Genomic DNA, 22,097 nt, shown 5'->3' with positions numbered 1-22,097 from the left:
TGTTGTAAGTTAGTTTTCACCTTGGTTCTTAATTGCTATTTGCTTAAAATGGATTTTGATCTCTCTTGAGGCTCATTTTTTAATTCAGATCCCCAGAACAAGAATTTTCAAACTACCAATAAGTAGTTCTTTCTCTGGCAAAGCACACTAAAGCCAAATTTGTTTCTACCTATCTCATTTGCAATATGCCCTGGTTTGAAATCACATTTTAAAAAGTATTCACAATTCTTCTGAATATACTATATTATTTATTCTCTGGAAAATAGTAACAAAACCCTTAATATGAAAAAAACCATAATATGGTTACAATTCTAAATAGAACAACTAGAAACATACTTTTATCAACTCTAGAAACTAAATATTCAACTGATCTAATATTAGCAATTGCATGTGGCACAATTCATAAGTTAATCAGCAAATACTTACTGAGCATCTGCTATATGCTAAAATCTGTTTCATATCTGTTAAAACAGATATCCTGAAGAGACTGACTTGAAATATGAATGCCACTAATTTCAAGGACCCTTACTAGAGAGGAATCAGGTTTCATGTGCTATTATTTTAAAAAATATCCATTAAAATGTGCACTTTCTTCCATGTGTTTTTTTCTGAAAACATGGTAAATAGATCCTTGAAAAATTTTTGCACTAAATGTTTAATGTGATATCACCAAAGTTCAGCACTAAAATATGCATTTTAATGGTTCTAACTTTTAAAAGTCAAAACCGGCCTATATTTGTTATATATTATTTTGAAGCTTCAAGAGGCTTTTATGTTTATGATTGACAACAACTAACACTTATTTGTATAGCACTTTCTAAAGCAACCCCATATACACTATTCTCATTTAAGACAGCACACTACAACAGTACGAAATTTGCACTAGTGATGAAGTAGAATATTAATGAAAACTAAAAGGTAAATAAGTTTTTGCATGTGCATTTAATGTAAAACATTAAAATCCTGTGTCACTGAACCTCTGTAATACACAGAAAAAAACCCACCCTATTTTAGTTAACGCCTGTGATTAAGCATCACTACCCACTGCAGGTGGACCAAAAGTTTCTCTACTGCGCATTAACTGGACATCTTTGTCAGCCATACAGGTATCACAGCCCCATACTGCTGATGCTTCCGCAGTTAGCAGGCCATAAGCCGTTTCAGTCATTCCAGTGCAGATCCGATGAAACCATTTCTGACAAGAGGCTTCACATAAGATGGCATCCTGATCATCGTTCACTTCATTTGTACAAATTCCACAAGGATACACTGGGTCCGAAGAAGAATGGCCATGACGGCTTGGGTGGAGGGAGGATTTATTGCTTTTTTCGGTGGTGCATGTCTCTGCTGCACCTCTAGGTTGTCGTGGCTTATTCTGTGTCCCATTTGCATGGCTGTTATTTGTAGCTTCGGCACTACTCGAACGGCTATTCTCTTGATTTACTGCATTGTTTCGATTAACATTTTTTAATTCAATATTACTCTGATTCACTGTGTCATCCATATTTAAGTGAGGTGGATGAGCAGAGGAATTTTGATTAGTGTTTTTGGTTGCTCCTTGAATAAAGTCTTGTTTTTGGGGGGGTGCTTTTGTTTGACCAAAAGTGTTCGGGGGAGGAATAAAAGAATGATTAGATTCTAATGGAGAAGTAAAATTTGAATTATTTCCTGGAACAAAGTTAGATGCCAAGTCAGGATTAGATAACTGGCCAGGATTCTGTGGAGGAATCTGATTGAAGTTTTCAGCAGTATTTTGTCTAAAATGTTGATTAGGCATATTAACATTCTGACTTAGTGCATTATTATAAGATGGGTTTCCAAAACTTGAATTATCATGTGGCCCAAAGTTAAAAGCATGAGGTCGATTAAAACCCATGCCCAGAGGATTCTGAGGAAATGGGTGTGGTTGATTCCTGAGTGAGTAAGGACCACAGTATGGGGAAGACATTCTGGGAGGAACATGAGGTGGCATTCTGAATGTGCCATAGCCTCCAAAACTAGGATATCCAGGGCCAAGATATGGATTTGACGAAGGTAGTGGTTTATAGGAAATAGTGTTATAGTTGTCATCAAATGGATTAGCAGCCACTAGATGGTCAGAATTTGGATTCGGTGGTGGAGCATACTCAGACAATGGAGGAAAAGAAGGCCCCTGAAATGAGAATATAAAGTAAAATACATGTTTTTAATCAAAGTCATTAAAATTGTCCTGTTACAAAATCTTAACACTTATAAACCTAGTTTTAGTCACATTTCTCTTGCAGTATTATGAAAATTTAATTCTTCACTTAACCTTTCAATTCCAAATAATATTTATATATAATTATATCTAATGATAAAAATGTGTAGCTATCTTTCATTTAGAAAAGGAAATAAAATATGCTTTTCTAAGAGCAAATCTTTTGTTACTTCAAACTCTAAAAGTATACATATTTAACCTTCAAAAGAAGATTCATTACTATAATTTTCATTTAATATTCTTGCCTATAACTCCAGAATCTTTCACTTAAAATTCTAATATACCTTTTACACCCCTAAATAATCATAAATAATAAATAGGATCTAATTTTTTTTCTAGTTTAATGACAGAGAATAGCTATTTACTTATTCCCAAAGCTCTAAGCTCTAGGTCCTCAGAATAGGAAAATAAACTGCCACTTTTCATCATACTGCAAGCTTACCAGATGGTGGTCAAAATGGAGAAAGTCATCTTTATACATGTCATACTTATTTGCAGTCGTGTGTGTGTGTGTGTGTGTGTGTGTTTAAGAGAGAGAGAAAGACAGAGGCAGATAGGAAGGAGAGAGATGAGAAGCATCAATTTGTAGTTGCATCACTTTAGTTGTTCATTGATTGCTTTCTCATGCATGCCTTGACTGGAGGGCTCCAGCCGAACCAGTGATCCCATGCTCAAGCCAGCACCATTGGGCTCAAACCATCAACCTTAGACTTCAAGCCAGCAATTTTTGGGCTCAAGCCAGCAACCATGTAATCATGTCAATGATCCCACACTCAAGCCAGAGACTGAACACACAAGCCGGATGAGCCCACACTCAAGCTGGCAACCGACTTCAGCATCCCAGGTCGACACTATCTATGGCACTACCACTGGTTAGGCCTTTATCATAAAAAGAGTACTTCAAATTTATAGAGAATAAAACCATGAAAGCCTATATTTATAACTGCTTAGTACAACTTAGTTTGTCTATATTTTAGGATATAGACAAAAGATACCTCCCCATGAGTGCTTTGTGATATACACGTTACTGAATCATTATATAGTTGAGCATTATCACTTCAGGTTAAACTTGCATCCATATATATTTTAAGTCTTTTAATAGAACTACAGGCATCTATGTCTTTTAAATAGATTTAAGAATGGCATTTTAAATTCTCTCCCTATAATTCCCTCTTGCAATATCCATTCTAGGATTACAGTTCAGCAGTAGCCACTAGTTGCAGAGTAAAAAAATACAGTTACTGCAGAATTTACTACTAGGTTCTGAATGAAGATAGCAAATAAAACCCATGACCAAATTTAAATTTACCTCATCAGCTTAATCATATTAATGAATAAAAACTGCTACTATAAGAATTTGTCAATTTACCTGTGCATTTGTCTTCCTCTTTTTCTTATCTGGGCTTCCTAGTTGCACACCTGGTCCTCCTAACCCATCCAGTCCACTATCACCACCTAAAAATAAAATCCAGATAATATTTCCACTTGTAAGTGAAGTCATTTTATATATCTCATAGCAATATGTTTTATAATTATGTATATATTTTCTATTTTTGTTCTTTAAAAGCAATACTAAATTTTTATATCTTTTTTTCTTCAAAAAGTCTTACCCATAATTCTAGCCTGAAACAGTCATTCATCTCTTCTTCCATAGTACTTCTCTGTTATTCTTTTAGTGGAAAAGACAGTCTCATCCTGCCTTTAAACCTTCAGTCCTGTGGTTCCCTTTCCTTGAGGCAACCACTGTTATCTAGTCTATCTTTCCAAAAATAATCCAGATAAATTCCAGTATAATCCAGGGGTGGGCAAAAGTAGGGTTACTGTGCCACTGTGACATTCTTTTGAGTTAATAAAGCTATTTGGTAATAACTATAACCTTTATGTCTTTTTCCATAAGAACTGTAAACCTACTTTTGCGCACCCCTGTATGTTTTTGGTTACACCTGGCCACAAATGATGGTATGCATACTATATACAATGGTCAGTACCTTGCTTCATTACTTAGAAAGCATCCTATGTTATTACATATAAAACTGCTCCATTCTCTAATAACTGAGTAATACATATTTCATAGTATGATTGTACCATTATTGATTAAACTGGTCCCTCCCCTACTGATATCTAGGTTGTTTCCAAACCTTTGCAGCTCTGGAATCCATGTAGAAATGTTTTTATATACAAGCCATTTCTAGAACTGTAATTATGGCATAAGGTATGTGCCTTTTAATTCTTAAAGAGTATTATTTTCTCAGCTGTGTATGTTTAAGCAAAGTCAAAATCTTGACTGAATCTAAGAGATTAAAAAAAGTATCAGTGGAATTTTTCCCATTATAAAACTCATTATGGAAAATTCTGAACATATACAGAAGTAGATAGAAGAATAAAATCATGTACACATACATACAGATAACATTTGTAGTAACAAATACACATTTGTAATAGATTAATATATAAATCCAATAGCTGACAGAGAATAGCGAAGACCTACTCAAATGCGTTTGAGAAACTTAAAAGAGGTCAGTGTTTTAAGGAATTATGGAGAGTGCCTCTAGAAGAGTTTGAAGACACAGGCAGGGACCAGATCATTTTAGATTGTTACGGACTGAATGTCTGTCTCCCTCTCCCCTCCATTCTTATGTTGAAGCCCTAACCTAATGCAGTAGTTTTTACAGTTGGGGACTTTGGGAGGTACTCAGGGTTTCATTAGGCCATGAGTGTGAGGTTCTTATGATGGGACTGGCAGCCTTCTAAGAAAAGGGAGAGAGAGCAACCTCTCTCTTCAGGTGCACACACCATAGAAAGGCCATGTGAGGACTCAGCAAGAAGGTGGGCACCTGCGAGTCAAGAGAGCTCTCACCAGGAAATGAACTGGCTGGCACCTTAATCTTGGACTTCCAGACTGTAAAAAAATAAATTTCTGTTGTTTAGCCACCAGTCTATGATTATTTTGTTATGGCAGCCCAAGCAGACTAAGACCTAGAACCTTGTATTATAGAAAGAAATTTGGATTGTATTAAAAGAATGGATGATCTTTTAAGAATTTTGAACAGGAAAGTGACATAATTTATGTTTTTTAAAAGATTATATTAGCAGGCCCTGGCCGGTTTGCTCAGTGGTAGAGTGTCGGCCTGGCGTGTGGGAGTCCCAGGTTCGATTCCCGGCCAGGGCACACAGGAGAAGCGCCCATCTGCTTCTCCACCCCTCCCCCTCTCCTTCCTCTCTGTCTCTCTCTTCCCCTCCCGCAGCCAAGGCTCCATTGGAGCAAAGTTTGCCCGGGGGCTGAGGATGGCTCTGTGGCCTCTGCCTCAGGCCCTAGAATGGCTCTGATTGCGGCAGAGCGATGCCCCAGATGGGCAGAGCATCGCCCCCTGGTGGGCATGCTGGGTGGATCCCAGTCGAGTGCATGCGGGTGTCTGTCTGACTGCCTCCTCATTTCCAACCTCAGAAAAATCCAAAAAAAAAAAAAAAAAAAAGATTATATTAGCAGTTATGTTGAAAATAAATTGGTGATGAGATAGGGGTAGAAGCTGGAAGACCAGTAATAGTATCTTCGTAATAGCAGTTCTGGAAAAGAAATGGTACTTGTCAATAAAGAGAAATAATTGTGTTGAAGAGAATCTTCCACATAACAAATGCAAAGCAGATTTCTATAAGAGTCATTAGAGAAGTTTAAATAACACTGGTGAAAACCTATCCAGGTGTGCCCTATGGTATTCCAGAGAAATATGTGCCTGTTGGGGACCAAAAAAAACCCAACATAGTTTTTGGAGTTTAGATTTTTTGGGGACAGAGGTATGGGGAATTGTCTGTAAGCTGACAGTCTGCCTAACCCCCCACTTCACTTGCCTGATTAGGTTGCAAAAGGCTGTTAAGCTGTGCGGTGCTGGATTGTTTACACTACCCCCCATGTTCCCTGGAAGGACTGGAGGCAAGTTTCTTCTATCCTTTGTTTGGTGTAAATTTAAGATGATATGTATGGTGGGTGTTTTGGATTGATGATTAAACATAAGGAATCGTCTCTTGAAGCCTTTTGGATTTCTACAAAAGAATATGTGGCAATATCTAAAAAAGCTTTGAACATTTTACTACAATTTTCAACATCCTATTTATATGAATAGGATTTTCTACCCTCAACACAATTAAGAGTAAAAAGAGAGGAATTCTTCAATGTATTGATGAGGAAATGAGAGTTTGCCTTTCAAATATACGCCCAAACACTGAAGAAATTGCTAGATCACATCAGGCTCATGTTTCTCATAAACACAAGAATGAAAACACACATTTGTGCCGGGACCTGCCGAATTTACTAAATCTTACTAAGAATGTGTGTGTGTGTGTATATATATATATATATATATATATATATATATATATATATAAAGAACTTTTTTGTTTTTTAATTTTTAACCCCTTTTTTACGAATTCTAAAAAGCATAACTCAAAAAAGGTAACATAAAAATGTTTTTTAATGTCAGAATAAATTTAATTTTGTCATATTTATTTTGTTTAATTACCATAAAAGCACGCTTGGACTTTATATATTTTTTCTTTAATATCTGACTTAATATAACATATTTCTCAGAAATTTATATATAATGCACCTACAATTATTTGTAGGATTTTAAATGTAGGACTTCAAAAAGTTTGAGAACCACTGACTTACAGGATTATTAAGACTACTGAATAATTGTACTTTTACAATTAAAATAACAATGTAATTTAAGATGAACAAACCTACTCTTATTGGTTAGTACCTACCACCTCAGTTTACTTTCCAAAAATTTAATAATAATTGCTTTTATTTATTCTAAGGCAAAACTCTGACACAGGGTTTTTTAAAAATTCTTTTTTTAAAATTTATTGATTTTAGAGAGAGAAGAAAGAAGAAAGGGAGAAATATCAATTCATTGTTCCACTCATTCATGCACTCATTGGTTGATTCTTGTATATGCCCTGACCAGGGATCAAATCCTCAACCCTGATATATTGGAACAATGCTCCATTCAACTGAGCTGCCCAGCCAGGGCTGTTTTTTTGTTTGTTTGTTTTTGAGAGTACTTATTAAAGCTGGGGACAGTGAACCAAGGAGGAGCTTAGGATAGAAGAAGCAACAGCAAAGAGCCTAGCAGGGCTCTTTGGCTCTCTAGAAATGTTACAGGAAAGAAATGAGGCACACTGGACTGCTTTGGCTCACTGAGCAGTCAGTTTGAAAAGGGGCTGACTGGGAGCTGTGGCTCACTGCCACTGGCCAGCATCATGAAAACAGTATCTTACTGCATTTCGATAACCCAGGAAACATTCAAAATTCAAAGTATGGTCTCGATTGTGTCTCACTTTCATACCATTGTAAAATTGAAAGTCAAAGCACTGGTAAGTTAGGAACCAGCTGTCTAATCCTTCCAGTGACTCTGACTCTTAGCCTGACCCACGTCCTTGCTGCTGCTATCTCTAATACTGGTTGTTCCTTTCCACGATGTAAGCCGTAATGTTAGATCAGATTCATGTTCATCAGGGTAATTAGATTATAAGATACCCAAAATTTCTCTGATTTTTACTCTTTAAGAATGAAGCAAGGCCCTGGCCGGTTGGCTCGGCGGTAGAGCGTCAGCCGGGCGTGCGGGGGACCCGGGTTCGATTCCCGGCCAGGGCACACAGGAGAGGCGCCCATCTGCTTCTTCACCCCTCCCCCTCTCCTTCCTCTCTGTCTCTCTCTTCCCCTCCTGCAGCCCAGGCTCCATTGGAGCAAGGATGGCCCGGGTGCTGGGGATGGCTCTGTGGCCTCTTCCTCAGACGCTAGAATGGCTCTGGACGCCCCAGAGGGGCAAAGCATCACCCCCTGGTGGGCATGCCGGGTGGATCCCGGTCGGGCGCATGCGGGAGTCTGTCTGACTGCCTCCCCATTTCCAGCTTCGGAAAAATGAAAGAAAAAAAAAAGAAAAAAAAAAAAAAAAGAATGAAGTGAAAGGTCAGGATCCAGGCGAGAAGTAGTGGTTACAGGAAAGTTATCTACTATAGGTTACCCTAATAACTTTTGGTACCAAAGCTTCTCTCTGTCTGCTCACACATCTGCTGCTGCCAACTTTGCAAGGTAAACAATGACAATTTAGCCTGAAGTAGAGACCTGTGGGGCACAGAACCAAGAAAAGGGGGACTGTCAAAGCTTACTATAACACTGGATGCTCTGATCCTTTTGTTAATACTGGAACTTCTTCATCACATCTCCTCACTCCTACCTACTTAGTGCCCTCTGAATGCACAAGGGGAACAGAAGTGTGAAAGGATAGTGTCAGAATAAAACAAGAAACTTCTTTCATCTTAAGAAGAGAATTCTATGTGTCATTTTATTGTCATTCTGCACTATGCCAATCAATCTCAATTAAGCAACAATAATACTCTTATTTACCTCTCTTTTTACCTTTGTCCACAGTGGGAAGCTGCAACTATATCTCTCCTCATAAGTCTTATAGAAGAGTCTAATCTATTAAATGAATTAATTATGTCCCATCTAAAGAGTCCATAAATTAAATATTTTCATAAATATAAAATTATTTTTATTTGTATTTTTAATTTTTGTAAAGTGTCAGTTATTTACTTTAGGCATTTTATTATTTTCTTAGGTCTAATTATAACCTCTTTATTCCTCCTTTTAAAGACCCAATCCATTTTGGCCCCCAAGTTCTTCAAAGGGAGTGAGGGCATTATTTTGTACACTAGATAGCAGTATGCCTTTTATATATTTTAAACTTTTATATTTTAACTTTACAATAATGGTTTGGTTTGTGATACCTACTTCTCATAACTACTGTGGCTGTATTATTTTAAACTATTTTATAATTAATATTTTCCTTTAAACAAACTTGCCTCATCATTTTTCCAAATAAGTACATATTCTAATACATGTATGAATTGCTTTAAGTATGTATCCTACTCTGATTAAATGACACAAACCAGGTTTGTGTACTCCTCCACAAAATTCATATGTTGAAATCTTAAGGTGATGGTAATAAGATGTGGGGCCTTTGGGAGGTGATTAGGTCATGATGGCAGAGCCCTCATGAATAAGATTAGTGCCCTTATAAAACAACCCTGGGAGAGGTCCCTCACCCCTTGCCCATGTTAGGACACAGAAAGAGTCATCTATGAACCAGGAAGTGGGTCCTCACCAGACACCAAATCTGCTGGCTAGGAAGTCCAAATCCCTGATCTTGGACTTCCTAGCCTCTTGGACTTCCTAGCCCCAAGAATTGCGATAAATACAATTCCTATTGTTTACGAGCCACCCAGTCTATGGTATTCTTTCATAACAGCCTGAATGAACTAAGTGCCTAACACACTGCCTGGCATACCGTGGGCACTTGAATGCTAGTTCTCAGTTTGCTTTCCTTTAGACAAAACTATACCATAAGCTCACTTCACTCCAGTTTATATAGTCTTTAACATCCTATTAAAATATCTAATATACAACAGTGCCAATACACTCAATTGGACACTCAAATATCAATTTTTCATAATAGCACCGAAGTTTGGGATATAAAGTCAGGTTACTCCATCATTTACTATGGAAATCTTAACTAACAGCCTTGTCTTCAACTTGAAACACATACTTCTGTAATGCTGGTCTCTACCATGAAATGAAGATAATTATAAGTTAATATGTGATCTAGCATTATATGAATTCCATCAAGCATTGCCTGAATAATGACTGAAATGAAAGTGTCATTATTTCTTCTTAGAATGCAAGGAAGAAAGTGGCCACTATATGATGCTCAACACCTAAATCAATCGAGCATGTAATAAATATTAAATTCAGAGAGCATTCAACATCAGGTATTTAAGGATTCAAATATGCATGATTCCTGTGCCAGTTGTCTCCCCAAACAAGTACCTTTATTTTACTGATGTGCATGAGGTTTAAGGTTTAAGCTTAAGCTTACTAAGGCAAAGCACAGGAGGGTGAGTAGATGGTATCTATATGTGAAGCTGACTCTATACAATAATACCTTTAATAATAAACTTATTAACATCAGCCAAATTTTTAAAAATCTTCAGAAATTATAGAGAACAAAGCTGCATTCACAAACATCATGAGATAAACAGATTGTATTTGTCTTTCTCAGCAAAACTGTGAGATCTGAGAAGTTTTTACTTTTGTAATATTTTTTGCTCACTGTTTTCTCCCTAGAGGAAGAGAACCTTCATTGCTTTTCACTCCATACACACCCCTAATCAAAATGAGAAATATGCTGTAGGTCACTTACTTATTGATTCAATACACCTAAAAGTGAGTATTGATCACATTACTCACTATATTTTGAAATGTATATTAGATTTTCTATTTCTAAATTTTAAGAGTTACAGATAACTTATAATGTACCAGACACTATTGTCAGTGCTTTATATTTATAAACCTGTTTAATCCTTTAAACAACTCCATGAGATAAGTATTATTCTCGTTTTGCAACTGAGGAAAACAGATGCACAGAGATCAAGTAACTTGTTGAGGACCACAAAACTGGTAAATAGCAGGGCTGGGATAAGAACACTGGCAGTCAAGCTCCAGAGTCAAAATGTGTACTGTTTCTCAGTATTGCTATTAGCACATCTATAGAAACTGGGAACAGGAAAGGAGACCTGAAATCATTCTTCACCTTACCTTACAGCTCACCTTGATAATAAAAATGACTTAGACATCTTGAGTTGCTTGGAATAAGAGTGTGAGAAGAGAAAACTGTATAATCTTCCCAAGAGGTAACTTTTCCACACCTCTGGTGAAAACAAACTAGAAAGATTACATGACCCAAAGTCACTGAAATCTCTGTTAATATTCATCAAATTAGACTTCAAAAACATTTGCTGAGCTTTTTTTTCTTTTTTTTTTTAAGCAAGAAGAGGGGAGATAGTGAGACAGACTCCTCCTGCATGCACCCTAACCAAGATCCACCCAGCAACCCCCATCTGGGGCTGATGCTTGAAACAACCCAGCTATCCTCAGTGCCTGAGGCCAATGCTTGGACCAACCAAGCTATCCTCAGTGCCTGGGACTGATGCTAGAACAAATCAAGTCACTGGCTGCAGGACGAGAAGAGGGAGAAAAGAGGAAGAGGAGGGGAAGAAAAAGGGGGAAAAGGGGGGAAGAAGGAGGGGAGAAGGGAGGGGGAGAAGGAAGGGTAGAGTAGTAGATGGTCGCTTCTCTTGTGTTCCCTGACTGGGAATCGAACCTGGGACATCCATACCCCAGGCCCACACTCTATCCACTGAGCAAACAGGTCAGGGCCTTGAGCTTCTGTAAATATAGAAAAGTAATAATTTCTCCCTGTAAGCATCCCATAACATTTTTTAATTGAAACTCTTAAATTTAATGTGATAAATACTATGATAAAGATGAGCATAAGATGTTGACAAAACATAAGGAACTCCCATTGAATCTGGACTGAGAGCAGTGTCAGGGAAGACATCCTGCGAGGTTTCAACTGAGCTGATGCTTTGAAGATGAGTATCTTACCAAAGGTGGGGGAAAAGGGGCATGCTTAGCAGAAGTAATAGAATATACAAAGGTTTACAGACAAGAGAGACTATGACAATGTCTAGGGAGGAAATGTGATTATTTCAGAACTGAAGCACATGAGTCAAGGGGGAACATTTCATGGAATATGAAGGATGGAGGACTAAGCAGTAGGCCTTGCCAAATAAAAAAGGGCCTATATAAGAAGGCTGAAGTTTTATAATAAGGCAATGGGAAACCACTGAAGAATTCTGTGTAAAAGATCAACATGACTGAACTGTGTTTGGGGAAGACTATGGCAATGAACATTGTAACTAAGGCTTTGGGCCCTGGAATTTAAGTTCTAGCCGGGTGAGCTTGAATATGTTACTTAACCACATATTAGTTAACCTCTCTGAGCATCAATGCCTCAATGCTAAAACTAGAATGATAATAATGTCTAACTCCTAGAGTTATTGAGGGGATAAAACAAGATGATCTATTTAAACCACTTAGCAAACTGTTTGGTAAGTACAATGGATCCTTGGGTTCATGACAGTCTTGACATATGACATTTCAAGTTTATGAAGCTCACTCCCATAAAAACTTTAAAAAACTGAGACATGAGTGTTTCGGCTTACGCTGTTAAGGTCATACTTAAGGACTACGTGGGTGAACTAGTTTGGTTGTGCGCACACAGAAGGCGGCATATGAGTGAGGGAGTTGGCGTCCCCCAGCACACTTACCTACGCCATGTTGGACTGTGAAACGCACAAGTGTTCTGTTTGTGTTGCTTTGTTTTGCGACTTTTGGGCCCTTATCAGGCATGGCTCCTAAATAAAAGTCAGAGTCTTCAGATGGTAGTGCTTCGAAGAAGAGGAAAGCCATCATGATGGGTGTCACAGAGCTATTGGCATCACATGGAGAGGAGCTGTCTGTTGAGGACCTCATTCAGCTGGAGAAGCAGCTCATTAATGAGGAAGTGATAGAAATCTGAGAACCTAAGAGATTTACTACCAAGTATTTGGCAGAAAGTCTTCTATGGTAGAGGATGGGTTCGCATAATTTCAGGCTGAGGACCCCAGTGATGAGAGATTCAGTAAGGTCTATCTACAGAGCTGTTATGGATGCCTTGCAATGCTATAGGCAGATTTTGGAAGAGAAGAAGTAATAAATCTTCCTGACTAGCCTGGAACAATTCTTTAAGAAGGTAGAGAGGCCTGCAACAAATCTTCTAAAGATGAAACACCTGTTGTACAGGCAGAATCATCTCCAGCATCTCCTGCATGTTCCTTAGGCAATCCTGATTCACCTGACCCAGTGTCTCCAGCACCTTCTGCAGGTTCTCCTGCCTCTTCAACTTCCTCCTCCCAATAGGTCACTCTCTCCCACCTTGCAATGCCCCTCCCAGTGTGCAAGCCAACCATAGGAATAAAGGCAAGGAATTTTTTTTTTTGAAAGAGACAGAGAAAGATAGAAAGAGGGACAGACAGGAAGGGAGAGAGTTGAGAAGCATCAGTTCTTTGTTGCGGTACCTTAGTTGCTCATTGATTGCTTTCTCATATGTGCCTTGACGGGCAGGTGGGGGGCTACTGCAGACCAAGTGACCCCTTGCTCAAGCCAGAGACCTTGGGCTCAAGCTGGTGAGCCTTGCTCAAACCAGATAAACCAGATGAGCCCGCGCTCAAGCTGGTGACTTCAGGGTTTCAAACCTGGGTCTTCTGCATCCCAGTCTGACACTCTATCCACTCTATTCCTTGGTCAGGCCAAGGAATTTTTTTTTACATTCATTTTTTTTTCTGTTACTACAGTACAGTGTACAGTATAGTATATTTACGGTATTTTCCTTTTTCTGTGGCTTAGTTGTATTTTTATGTTCTAGATTATGATTTTACAACTGTGTTAGGATATAGGTAAGTGACTTAGGCTAGGGTGTGTTTTGACTTACACCAAAATTTGGGTTACGTCACTCATAAGAACAGAACTGTGTTGTAACCAGAGGACCTTGTACTCAGTAGATAGTAGTCATTTATCACCATCAGTAGCAATGTGGAAAATGGATTAAGAGGGACAAAATAGGGGGCAAGGAAACCAGTAAGGAGGCTATCATGATAATGAAAGAGAAAATCTGAACTAAAGTGGTGATGGAAAGGTCCAGGAGATGATGGGTTCAAAACATATTAAGGGGATGGATATTCTAGCACTTTGGGACACTACTGGGTGGGAGCTGGGGATGGGTTTGGGCCACTAGATAAATTATGTTCACCAAGATAGGGATTATGGGAGAAGGAGCATAGTGGACATCTCACAGACAGATACCTTTCATTCAGCACATTAAAAATAAAACTCACTAATCTCCCCCCATAAATCCCCTCCTCCTTTTAAATATCTGTGAGACCATTCTTTTATGGTTTTTCTCCTCTAACTCTCTGGCTACTCCTTCATATTCTGCTCCTCAGAGTCCTCTTTTCCCTTTCGTCTCCTAAATATTTGTTTCCAAAGCTGCTTTTCTCTTCTCACTTTTCACTCTCTTCAGTGAGCTCAGCTACTCCCAAGGCATTAATTAGTATTCACCTGTTTACTGATAACTTCCAGGTCTCTATTTCTGACTCTGATTACCTGCCTCAGTTCCAAACCATTATATCCGTTGAGTACCCTGGAACATCCCAGGGGGATGCTCCTTCAGTGTGTCAAAAACCAAACCTTCTTTCCTAATAATCTGCCTCTGCCTTACATGTACCAATTAAAAACAAAACAACCAGCCCTGGCCAGGTTGCTCAGTGTTAAAGCATCCTCCCAGCATGCCAAGATCATGGGTTTGATCCCTGGTCAGGGCATGTAGGTGAAGCAATCAATGAGTGCACAACTAAATGGAACAGCTGGACAGAGCAGCAAGTTGATGCTTCTTTCTCTCTCTCCCATCCCCTTTCTCTTTCTCTCTTTTCCTCTTTCTCTCTTTCTCACAAATCAAGGGAAATTTTTAAAAAAAACACCACCAAAAACCTTTCCTTTTGACTTTCTCTCATTTTCTCCTTCCCTTGATTCTGTGACTACATCAATATGCTTTCTCTCCAATCTTAATCCAAATCTTCCATACACCCATCCAATCAAGATACTCTACATTTCTTAGTAAAGTCTACTTTCAGCACTTTTATGACATTTCTGTTATTATACACCCTTACCTTTCCAATGTCATTTCTAACTCCGATTAAAAGCATTTCATCTGAAATGAATGCCTCAGCTTCTTTCTTCCTCTTTAAATTTTTTCTTCCATCATCATTTTTTTCTCCAAAACGAACTCATTTGCATCCTTGATGCTATTCCCTTTCTCTCATCTACAGAGACCTAATTTATGAGAATAGGAGCCTTATCTGTTTCATCCCCAGCTTCCAGAACAGTCAGTACCTAGCACACGGTAGATATTAAAAAAAAAAAACATTGAATGCTTTATTAGGGAATTATTCTCTCTTTCTCTAGCCTTTTTTTAAATGTTTATTTTATTGATTTTAGAGAGAGAGAGGAAAGGGGGTGGAGAGAGAGAGAGAGAGAGACACAGGGAGACAGGAACATCAATCTGTTCCTGTATGTTCCCTGACTGGGGATTGAACCATCAACCCTTGTGCTTTGGGACGAAGCTTTAACCAACCAAGCTATCTGGCCAGGGCTCTCTCTTAAAATTTCTTCCCTCTTCCTCTACATCTAGTTCTTCTGTAAGTTTACAAATATGTTTAAGTCTTTTTTCAAAGGAGAAAAGAATGAATAAAAAGGTATCCATACAAACTTTCTCTTGACTGTCTTTCCAAGCTATTTACTATGTCTTTCTGTCAGCACCAAGCTTCTTTTAAGTCACATCCATACCACTAACTTCACTACTTTAAAATGTGGTTTTCTCTCAAAAGTGCCTTCTCAAAATCACCACTGATTTCTAGACCTTTTTCTTATTCCTCATGCTCTTTCAGTGGTTGGCAAACTCATTAGTCAACAGAGCCAAATATCAGCAGTACAACGATTGAAATTTCTTTTGAGAGCCAAATTTTTTAAACTTAAACTATATAGGTAGGTACATTCCTTACTGAGGTAGCGCCCACACGTGGTATTTTGTGGAAGAGCCACACTCAAGGGGCTAAAGAGCCACATGTGGCTCGCAAGCCGCAGTTTGCCAACCAGGTTTAGACAAAGGAACACCCATTGCTTCTTAGAACTCTTCTCCAGGAGGTTTTTCTTGGTTCCCCTAAAGACAGGTGATTTGTATCTTTATTTCCTGTAGACAGTCATAGTACTTATGATGCTGTTTGTAAATGTGTGCTTATTTGTCAGTATCCTGGACTAAACTAAAAAGATCTTAAAGACAAGTGTTATGTCTTCTTAATCAATATATTCCCACTTTCTGGCAGTATGAGTGCTCAATAAATTTTTGTTAAGTAATCAAATGAATATTGCCATCAGATCAACACCTAAGAGTTCTAAGAACATTGGAGAATGGGAGTGTTGGTAAAATAGGTATGACAGGTAATATGCTAAGAGAAAAACACAAGTAAAAGTAGTATGAAGGGGAAATGAGCAATTGGAAAGCAGCTTAAAGACATGAATGAGTTATCTCATGTATTCACTCACTCATTCACTTGGTATTAACTGTGGACAAGGCAATTAGGACAGAAATAGAAATACCCTCAAGATATTGTACCTATTGTATTCTCATGGACAGGTCTTACAATCAAGGGTTTACGGTCTGGAGGAGGTAAGAACTGGTAGAAAGTAGGTGTAAGATACTTTGCCATTAAAGAGCAATTCTGAACCTAATATTAAAATAGCAGGACAAGTTTAGAGGACCACCAATCAGCTTCCTCTGGTCCACTCACCTAGGTCTACTAGCAGCAGTTCTTAAACTGTAGTATGCATAAGGAACCCTGGGGGATCTTGTTCAAGAAGGAGAAAGATCTCCCAAGAATCCTGATTCTGTGGGCCTGGGAATGTACATTTTTAATAAGCACCCCACAGGATTATGATGCATTTGGTCTGCAGAGTACACTACTATAATGTAAAGTCTTAGTCATCTGTGTCATAATTTTGCTATATCTGAGTTACACCTATACCTTAGCGTTATCCTAAGGAAGAAGTGTGTTGACTTACATTTTTATAACATAAATGAAATAAGTACATAACTATAAAAAGTCTGTCTGTATACATCAGTGGATGGAAAACAGTTTGAGAGGCACTGCTCAAGAGTTTATGCTCTGTAAACAGCACGTCCTGCCTGCAGTTCGATGACACAAATTATAACAAAGTTCCAGGGCAATGAAGTTCAACAGAATTGTGCTTCTGAAAAGCTCATGTAGATACTCTGGTACATTTGATGGGTTGTAAACTAATCCAAAATTATTTTTAAAAATTAATGTTCTAATTACAGAGGGTCCTTGGGTTATGACAGTCTTGACATATGATGTTTCACGTTTATGGCGCTCACTCCCATAAAAACTTTAAGAAATTGAGACGTGAGTGTGTTGGCTTACATCATACTTATGGACTACGTGGGTGAATTAGTTTGGTTGTGCGCGGTGGAAGAATACACAGTAATCTGGCATATGAGTGAGGGGGCTGGCGTCCCCCAGTATGCTTACCTACCCCATTTTAGACTGTTAAAGGCACAAGTGTTGTTTGTGTTAGGCTAGGGTGTGTTTTGACTTAACACTAAAATTCAGTTACAACACTGTCATAGGAACGGAACTGTGTCATAACCTGAGGACCGACCCCCTGTATTACAAAATGACTTATAAAAATTACTCCTTATATTGACTTTTATTTTAAAAAGGATTTTCCTTGTTTTTCTTTTTCTTTTTTTAGTGAGAGGAGGGGAGATATGAGACATACTCCCGCATGTGCCCAGATCAGGATCCTCCGGCAACCCCAATCTAAGGCTGATACTCGAATCAACCTAGCTATCAGCCTCATTCTGAGGCTGACACTAGGACCAACCAAGCCACTGGCTATGAGAGAGTAAGAAAGAGAGAAGGGGGAGAGAAGCAGATGGTCGCTTCTCTCGTATGCCCAGACTGGTACGGTACCCATGATGTTGGTACACCAGGACGACGCTCTATTCCCTGAGCCAACGGGCCAGGGACAAAAAAAAAGTATTTCCTTTTTTATTCTGGTACTTAATTCTCAGCATATTCTTGAACAGACACCTGAGCCAACTCCCAACAGTTAATACATCACACTTAAAAGCAGCAGTTGAAACACAATGAAGATAGATCTGTGCTCTTGACCCACAATAAAATATATATCCATTTTATTTAAAATAACATTTGATTACGAGTGGTAACTGAGTTCAAAGATATAAACTTGATAGCTTTCTTCCTTTTCTTTCAACCCCAAAATAATTATAATAATAGGCAAAATAATATGGCAAAAAAAATTGCATCTTAGGTCTATTCCTTAAAGGCACAAAAACACAAAAAAAAAGCTGAAATAGTAACACCACCACCAAATGAAAGAAAGATTGTGCTATCAAACCTTTAAAAACAATATTCTGCTCTAAATTATGTGTTTGCTTAAATGGCAAAGAAGATCAATCTCTAAGTATCTGAGTGGGTGTTTTGCATACCACTTTTTCACTGTGTCAAAAGTCAATTCCATGTTTAATCTCTAGTCACATGGAACAAAAACATAGATGAATGACTGTGGTCCTTGATCTCTACATCCCTTAAGTCAATTGGAATTTGCTTTACAACTTACTGATTTACAAAGCACTTCATCCTGTTAGGATAAAAGGATTATTGCAATTGCCTCCCTGTTTCTACCCGTTTTCTACAATCTATTCTCCACACAGCAGCCAGAGAAACCCTGTTAATATCTGTCAGATCAGTCATTCTTCTGCTTAAAAAGTCCAGTTCCTCTCTCAAAGTAAAAGCCAAAGTCTTTTAATGGGCCCACTGGCCCCCAATACACAATTACCTTATCCTTAAGCTCAACTCACACTACTCCCCATTTGCTCACTCCTTGCCACCTGAAACAGCTTCTTTGCTGTTGTTTGAGTACACAAGGCATTTTCCAGACCTAGGTAGGACCTTTGCACTTGCTGTTCCTTTTGCCTAGACTGCTCTTCCCACATGTATCCATATGGCTCTGCTCTATCGCTTCCGTTTGGATCTCTGCTTAAATATCAAATTTTAGGTGAGCTCCCTTACACTTATAAGTGATTGCCACCTCCCCACCCCAATACATACTTCCTAACCACTTTCCCTGCTTTGTTTTTCTCCATAGCACTTACCCTTGACATTTGTACACCTTTAATTTATCAGTTGTTTACCCCACAAGAGTGTGAACTCCTGCTGGGTGATGGTTGTCTTTTTTGCTTTGTTCACTGTTATATCCCAGGGCCAAGAATAGCGCTTAGCACACAGTAGATGCTCAATAAATATTGGCTTAATGAACAAATGGTATTATAACGATGTGGGGGGTTTTCACTCTTAACCCTATTAAGAGCTGGAAATAAGAGCTGGTGGGTATTCCCGAAATTTCCAAAGGGCAATGGGGGTCTGTCAACTTACATGCATTATCTTTTGTCTGGTACACCATTCCCTTTGATTTTTCTTATGATATAGCAAGGTGGCAGGAAAATGCCTAACGTGTGCAAGGAAGAGGCAAACCAATCACGTATAAAACTGGTTTGGGTGATTCGATTCTTATTCATAAGCCAGGAGGAAATAAATGCCTTTTGAATTTACATAGTTTTCCTTTTAAGCCTAAGGAAAATAAGCTGGTATTTGTTGTCTCTTGGAGGGTAGGGAGGGGGCAGGAAGAGACGCGAAGGCCGGTGCACCTTCTTCAAGAACGTCAACTCTTGTGCAGTCCAACTTACTTTTTTGCGGGGTGGGCATCGTTCGTGGTCTCTGCCAGGGGGTGTTTCTCTCTCACCCTTTGAGGTACCTATTGTGCTGTCTTGCGAATGAGATAAGGTGGAAGAAGAGGAGCGGGGGGGGACGAAGGGATGCTGAGTGCGGCTCCACTGCCTCCTAGCACAAAGTCGGGGCGGCGAGGGCTCCGCGCGGGTGGCTGGGGGCGAGCGGGCGCCGGGGCCGCGCGCCTCCGACCGCAGCCTCGGCCCCGGGGCGCAGGCGGGACGCGGGCTGCGCGGAGTTAGGCCCGGACAGAGCCCCGTGGCCTCCCGGCGGCCGGGCACGCGGCCCCCGCGCACCGCGCTTCCCCGACCCCCTCAATCCGGCGCCCGTCTCGGTTACCTCGAACTCTCTTCACCGAAATGGGATCCTTCTCCTGTTCCGCTGACATTACAGACCGCAAAGCATGACTCCCCCCCCAGGCCGCGGGAATTCGGTCTCTTTGATGCGGCGGCGGCGGCTCCTCCTCCTCGCGGGGCTGCTGCGGCTGCGAGGCGAGCCTCCGAGCCGAGGCGCGGCCGAGGGCGGCGGGGACGCGGGCCGACTTTGTAAAGTTTGGGAGAAGGACGAGGCCTCGGGGCGGCCGGGCGGCGTGAGGGGGCCGGCCGGGCTCAGCCGCGGCGGCGGGGAGCGCGGCCTCGGGGCGGCCCCCCGCCCGGGACCGGCATGTGCGGACGGCGAGGGCGCCGCCGTCTCCTCCCACTCCTCCTCCTTCGCGGCAGCCGCCGCCCGGGGAGCCGCTGACAGGGGCGGCAGGGCGGGCAGCCGGGCCCTGGCGCGCACTCACAGCGCCCTCTGAGGAGGAGGTCTGCGCTCTCGCCGCTCCCGAGTCGCAGACACAAAAGCCCCCAGCGTGGAGCCGCCTGCAAAACCCGCTCTGGGGCTGGCGACGGACGCGGCGCGGCCCCGCGGCTTCCCCGCCCTGAGCTCCCCAGCCCCGCGCGGGGACGGACTTCGGGGGGCGGGGGCCGCCGCCTGGTCCCACCGCGCCTCCCGCCGCCGCCTCGCGCTCCGCCTCGGCCCAGCCCCCACGGCCCGTGCGCGCCTCTCGCTCCGCGCTGGGGCTCGCGGGCCCGCGGCCCTCGGAGCCGGGGCGAGCAGCGCGCGCCGAGGGGCCGTCCCGCCCCGCCCGGCGTCTGCATGCCCTGCCGGCCGCCTGGCCGCGGACGCCCGGTGCTGCGAGGCGATGGCATCTCCGAACTTAGTCGGAGGCCACAGCAGGCATCTTGGCCTCGCGGCCAGGGATCTGAAAGAAAAACGTGCGATTCGAGAAAACTTTGTAAATGGGAGCTGGAGAGTTCTCGGCGGGCATGTGGACACCCACATTCCCGACTCCGTGGTTCGTGGTCTGGACACCTGTTTGTGGAATGCCCCAACTTCAAGTTTTAACAACTTGACTCAATAAGAAAGAGTGATGCGGAATGAATAGAGAAAGGAAATTTTTCGTATAGGAGGCACATCTAGGAGAAGGCTCCCCGCAACTAAAATATAAGCTCTATGCTGGCATTTTATCCAGTTCACCACTGTGTCCTCTGGTACCTAACAATGACTGACAAGCGTTCAAAAAACTTTTTTTGCTGAAAAAGGATTCATGAATAAACAAGCTGGAAGTGGCCCTGGTTAAAGACTGGACTGACAGGGTTTCTGCCAAGTGTGATAAAGCCCAAGCAAACAAATTGGATCTTATACTCTTATCTCGCAAGATTGTTAAGAGATGTGAAGGCACTTTGAAAATATCAATCAATATGGAAACAGTTTTTATTATATTATCCTTAGTGCAAGGAGAGTGGTTGAGGAGAATCATTGCTAAGAGATTTTGAATTCTTTAGTGCAGTTCCCTAATGCTAGAAATAATATGTAAATCAAGAGAAATGAATTTGCCTCTTTTTAATGATTCATCAAGGATAAAAAGACCATCTTTCTTGGCTCTGGATTTTTAGATCAATTTGACTTCCAAATTCTGACAACTTACTTGCTACATACCAGAACTACCAGGAGAGCATTCTAAAATTTTAGATTTCCAAGCTCCTCCCCAGATTTACTGAATCAGCATCCCTGGGAATGAGGTATGAAATCTGTCTTTAAATGCTCTCTACGTGACTCTACAGCAATGAGCATTGTGTGTTAGACTCCTTATGTCCCATGTGACAGAGTTCCTAACAAAATACATATACCTTCACCTTGCTGTTGTTGTCTTTATCTATGGGACTTGGTTATGAATTCCAAAGTTAATCTAAATCTTTACTCCCTCTCTCATACAGAGAGCTACAGGTAAATCTGTTGTTGGTAGGCATAGCCCACTGTTTAAAAATGCAGGCCCAGTCATGTCTAAAATTCAATAGTAAGCACAACTTGAGCTAGAGCAAGGTTCAGTAACTTAATTTGTGGAGAGCTAGATAATACTGTAGGTATCGCAGGCCATATGTTCTTTGTCACAACTACTCAACTCTGCCATTGTATTAGGAAAGCAACCATGGGCAAC

At 40.7% G+C, this 22,097-nt stretch overlaps 1 protein-coding gene across 2 annotated transcripts; it reads right to left on the bottom strand.

Annotated features, from left to right (window-relative positions):
* PYGO1 (pygopus family PHD finger 1) lies at positions 1–20,628 on the bottom strand. 2 transcript variants are annotated; one of them, XM_066276179.1, is made up of 3 exons: positions 19,958–20,628; positions 3,609–3,694; positions 1–2,152 (listed from the first exon to the last, which is right to left on the bottom strand). In XM_066276179.1, the coding sequence occupies exons 1-3, from the start codon at positions 20,004–20,006 to the stop codon at positions 1,028–1,030; spliced, it is 1,260 nt and encodes a 419-aa protein (XP_066132276.1). In that variant the 5' UTR covers positions 20,007–20,628; the 3' UTR covers positions 1–1,027. The 2 variants fall into 2 exon arrangements, with proteins under 2 accessions (XP_066132276.1, XP_066132277.1); XM_066276180.1 differs by lacking the exon at positions 19,958–20,628 and adding an exon at positions 19,579–19,855.
* Positions 20,629–22,097: the final 1,469 nt, after the last annotated feature.

This window comes from Saccopteryx bilineata, chromosome 4 (genome assembly GCF_036850765.1).
Source record: "Saccopteryx bilineata isolate mSacBil1 chromosome 4, mSacBil1_pri_phased_curated, whole genome shotgun sequence".
Taxonomy (NCBI): Eukaryota; Metazoa; Chordata; class Mammalia; order Chiroptera; family Emballonuridae; genus Saccopteryx; species Saccopteryx bilineata.
The sequence above is the reverse complement of the archived record's forward strand: the minus strand, read 5'-3'. Positions and strand labels throughout refer to the sequence as shown.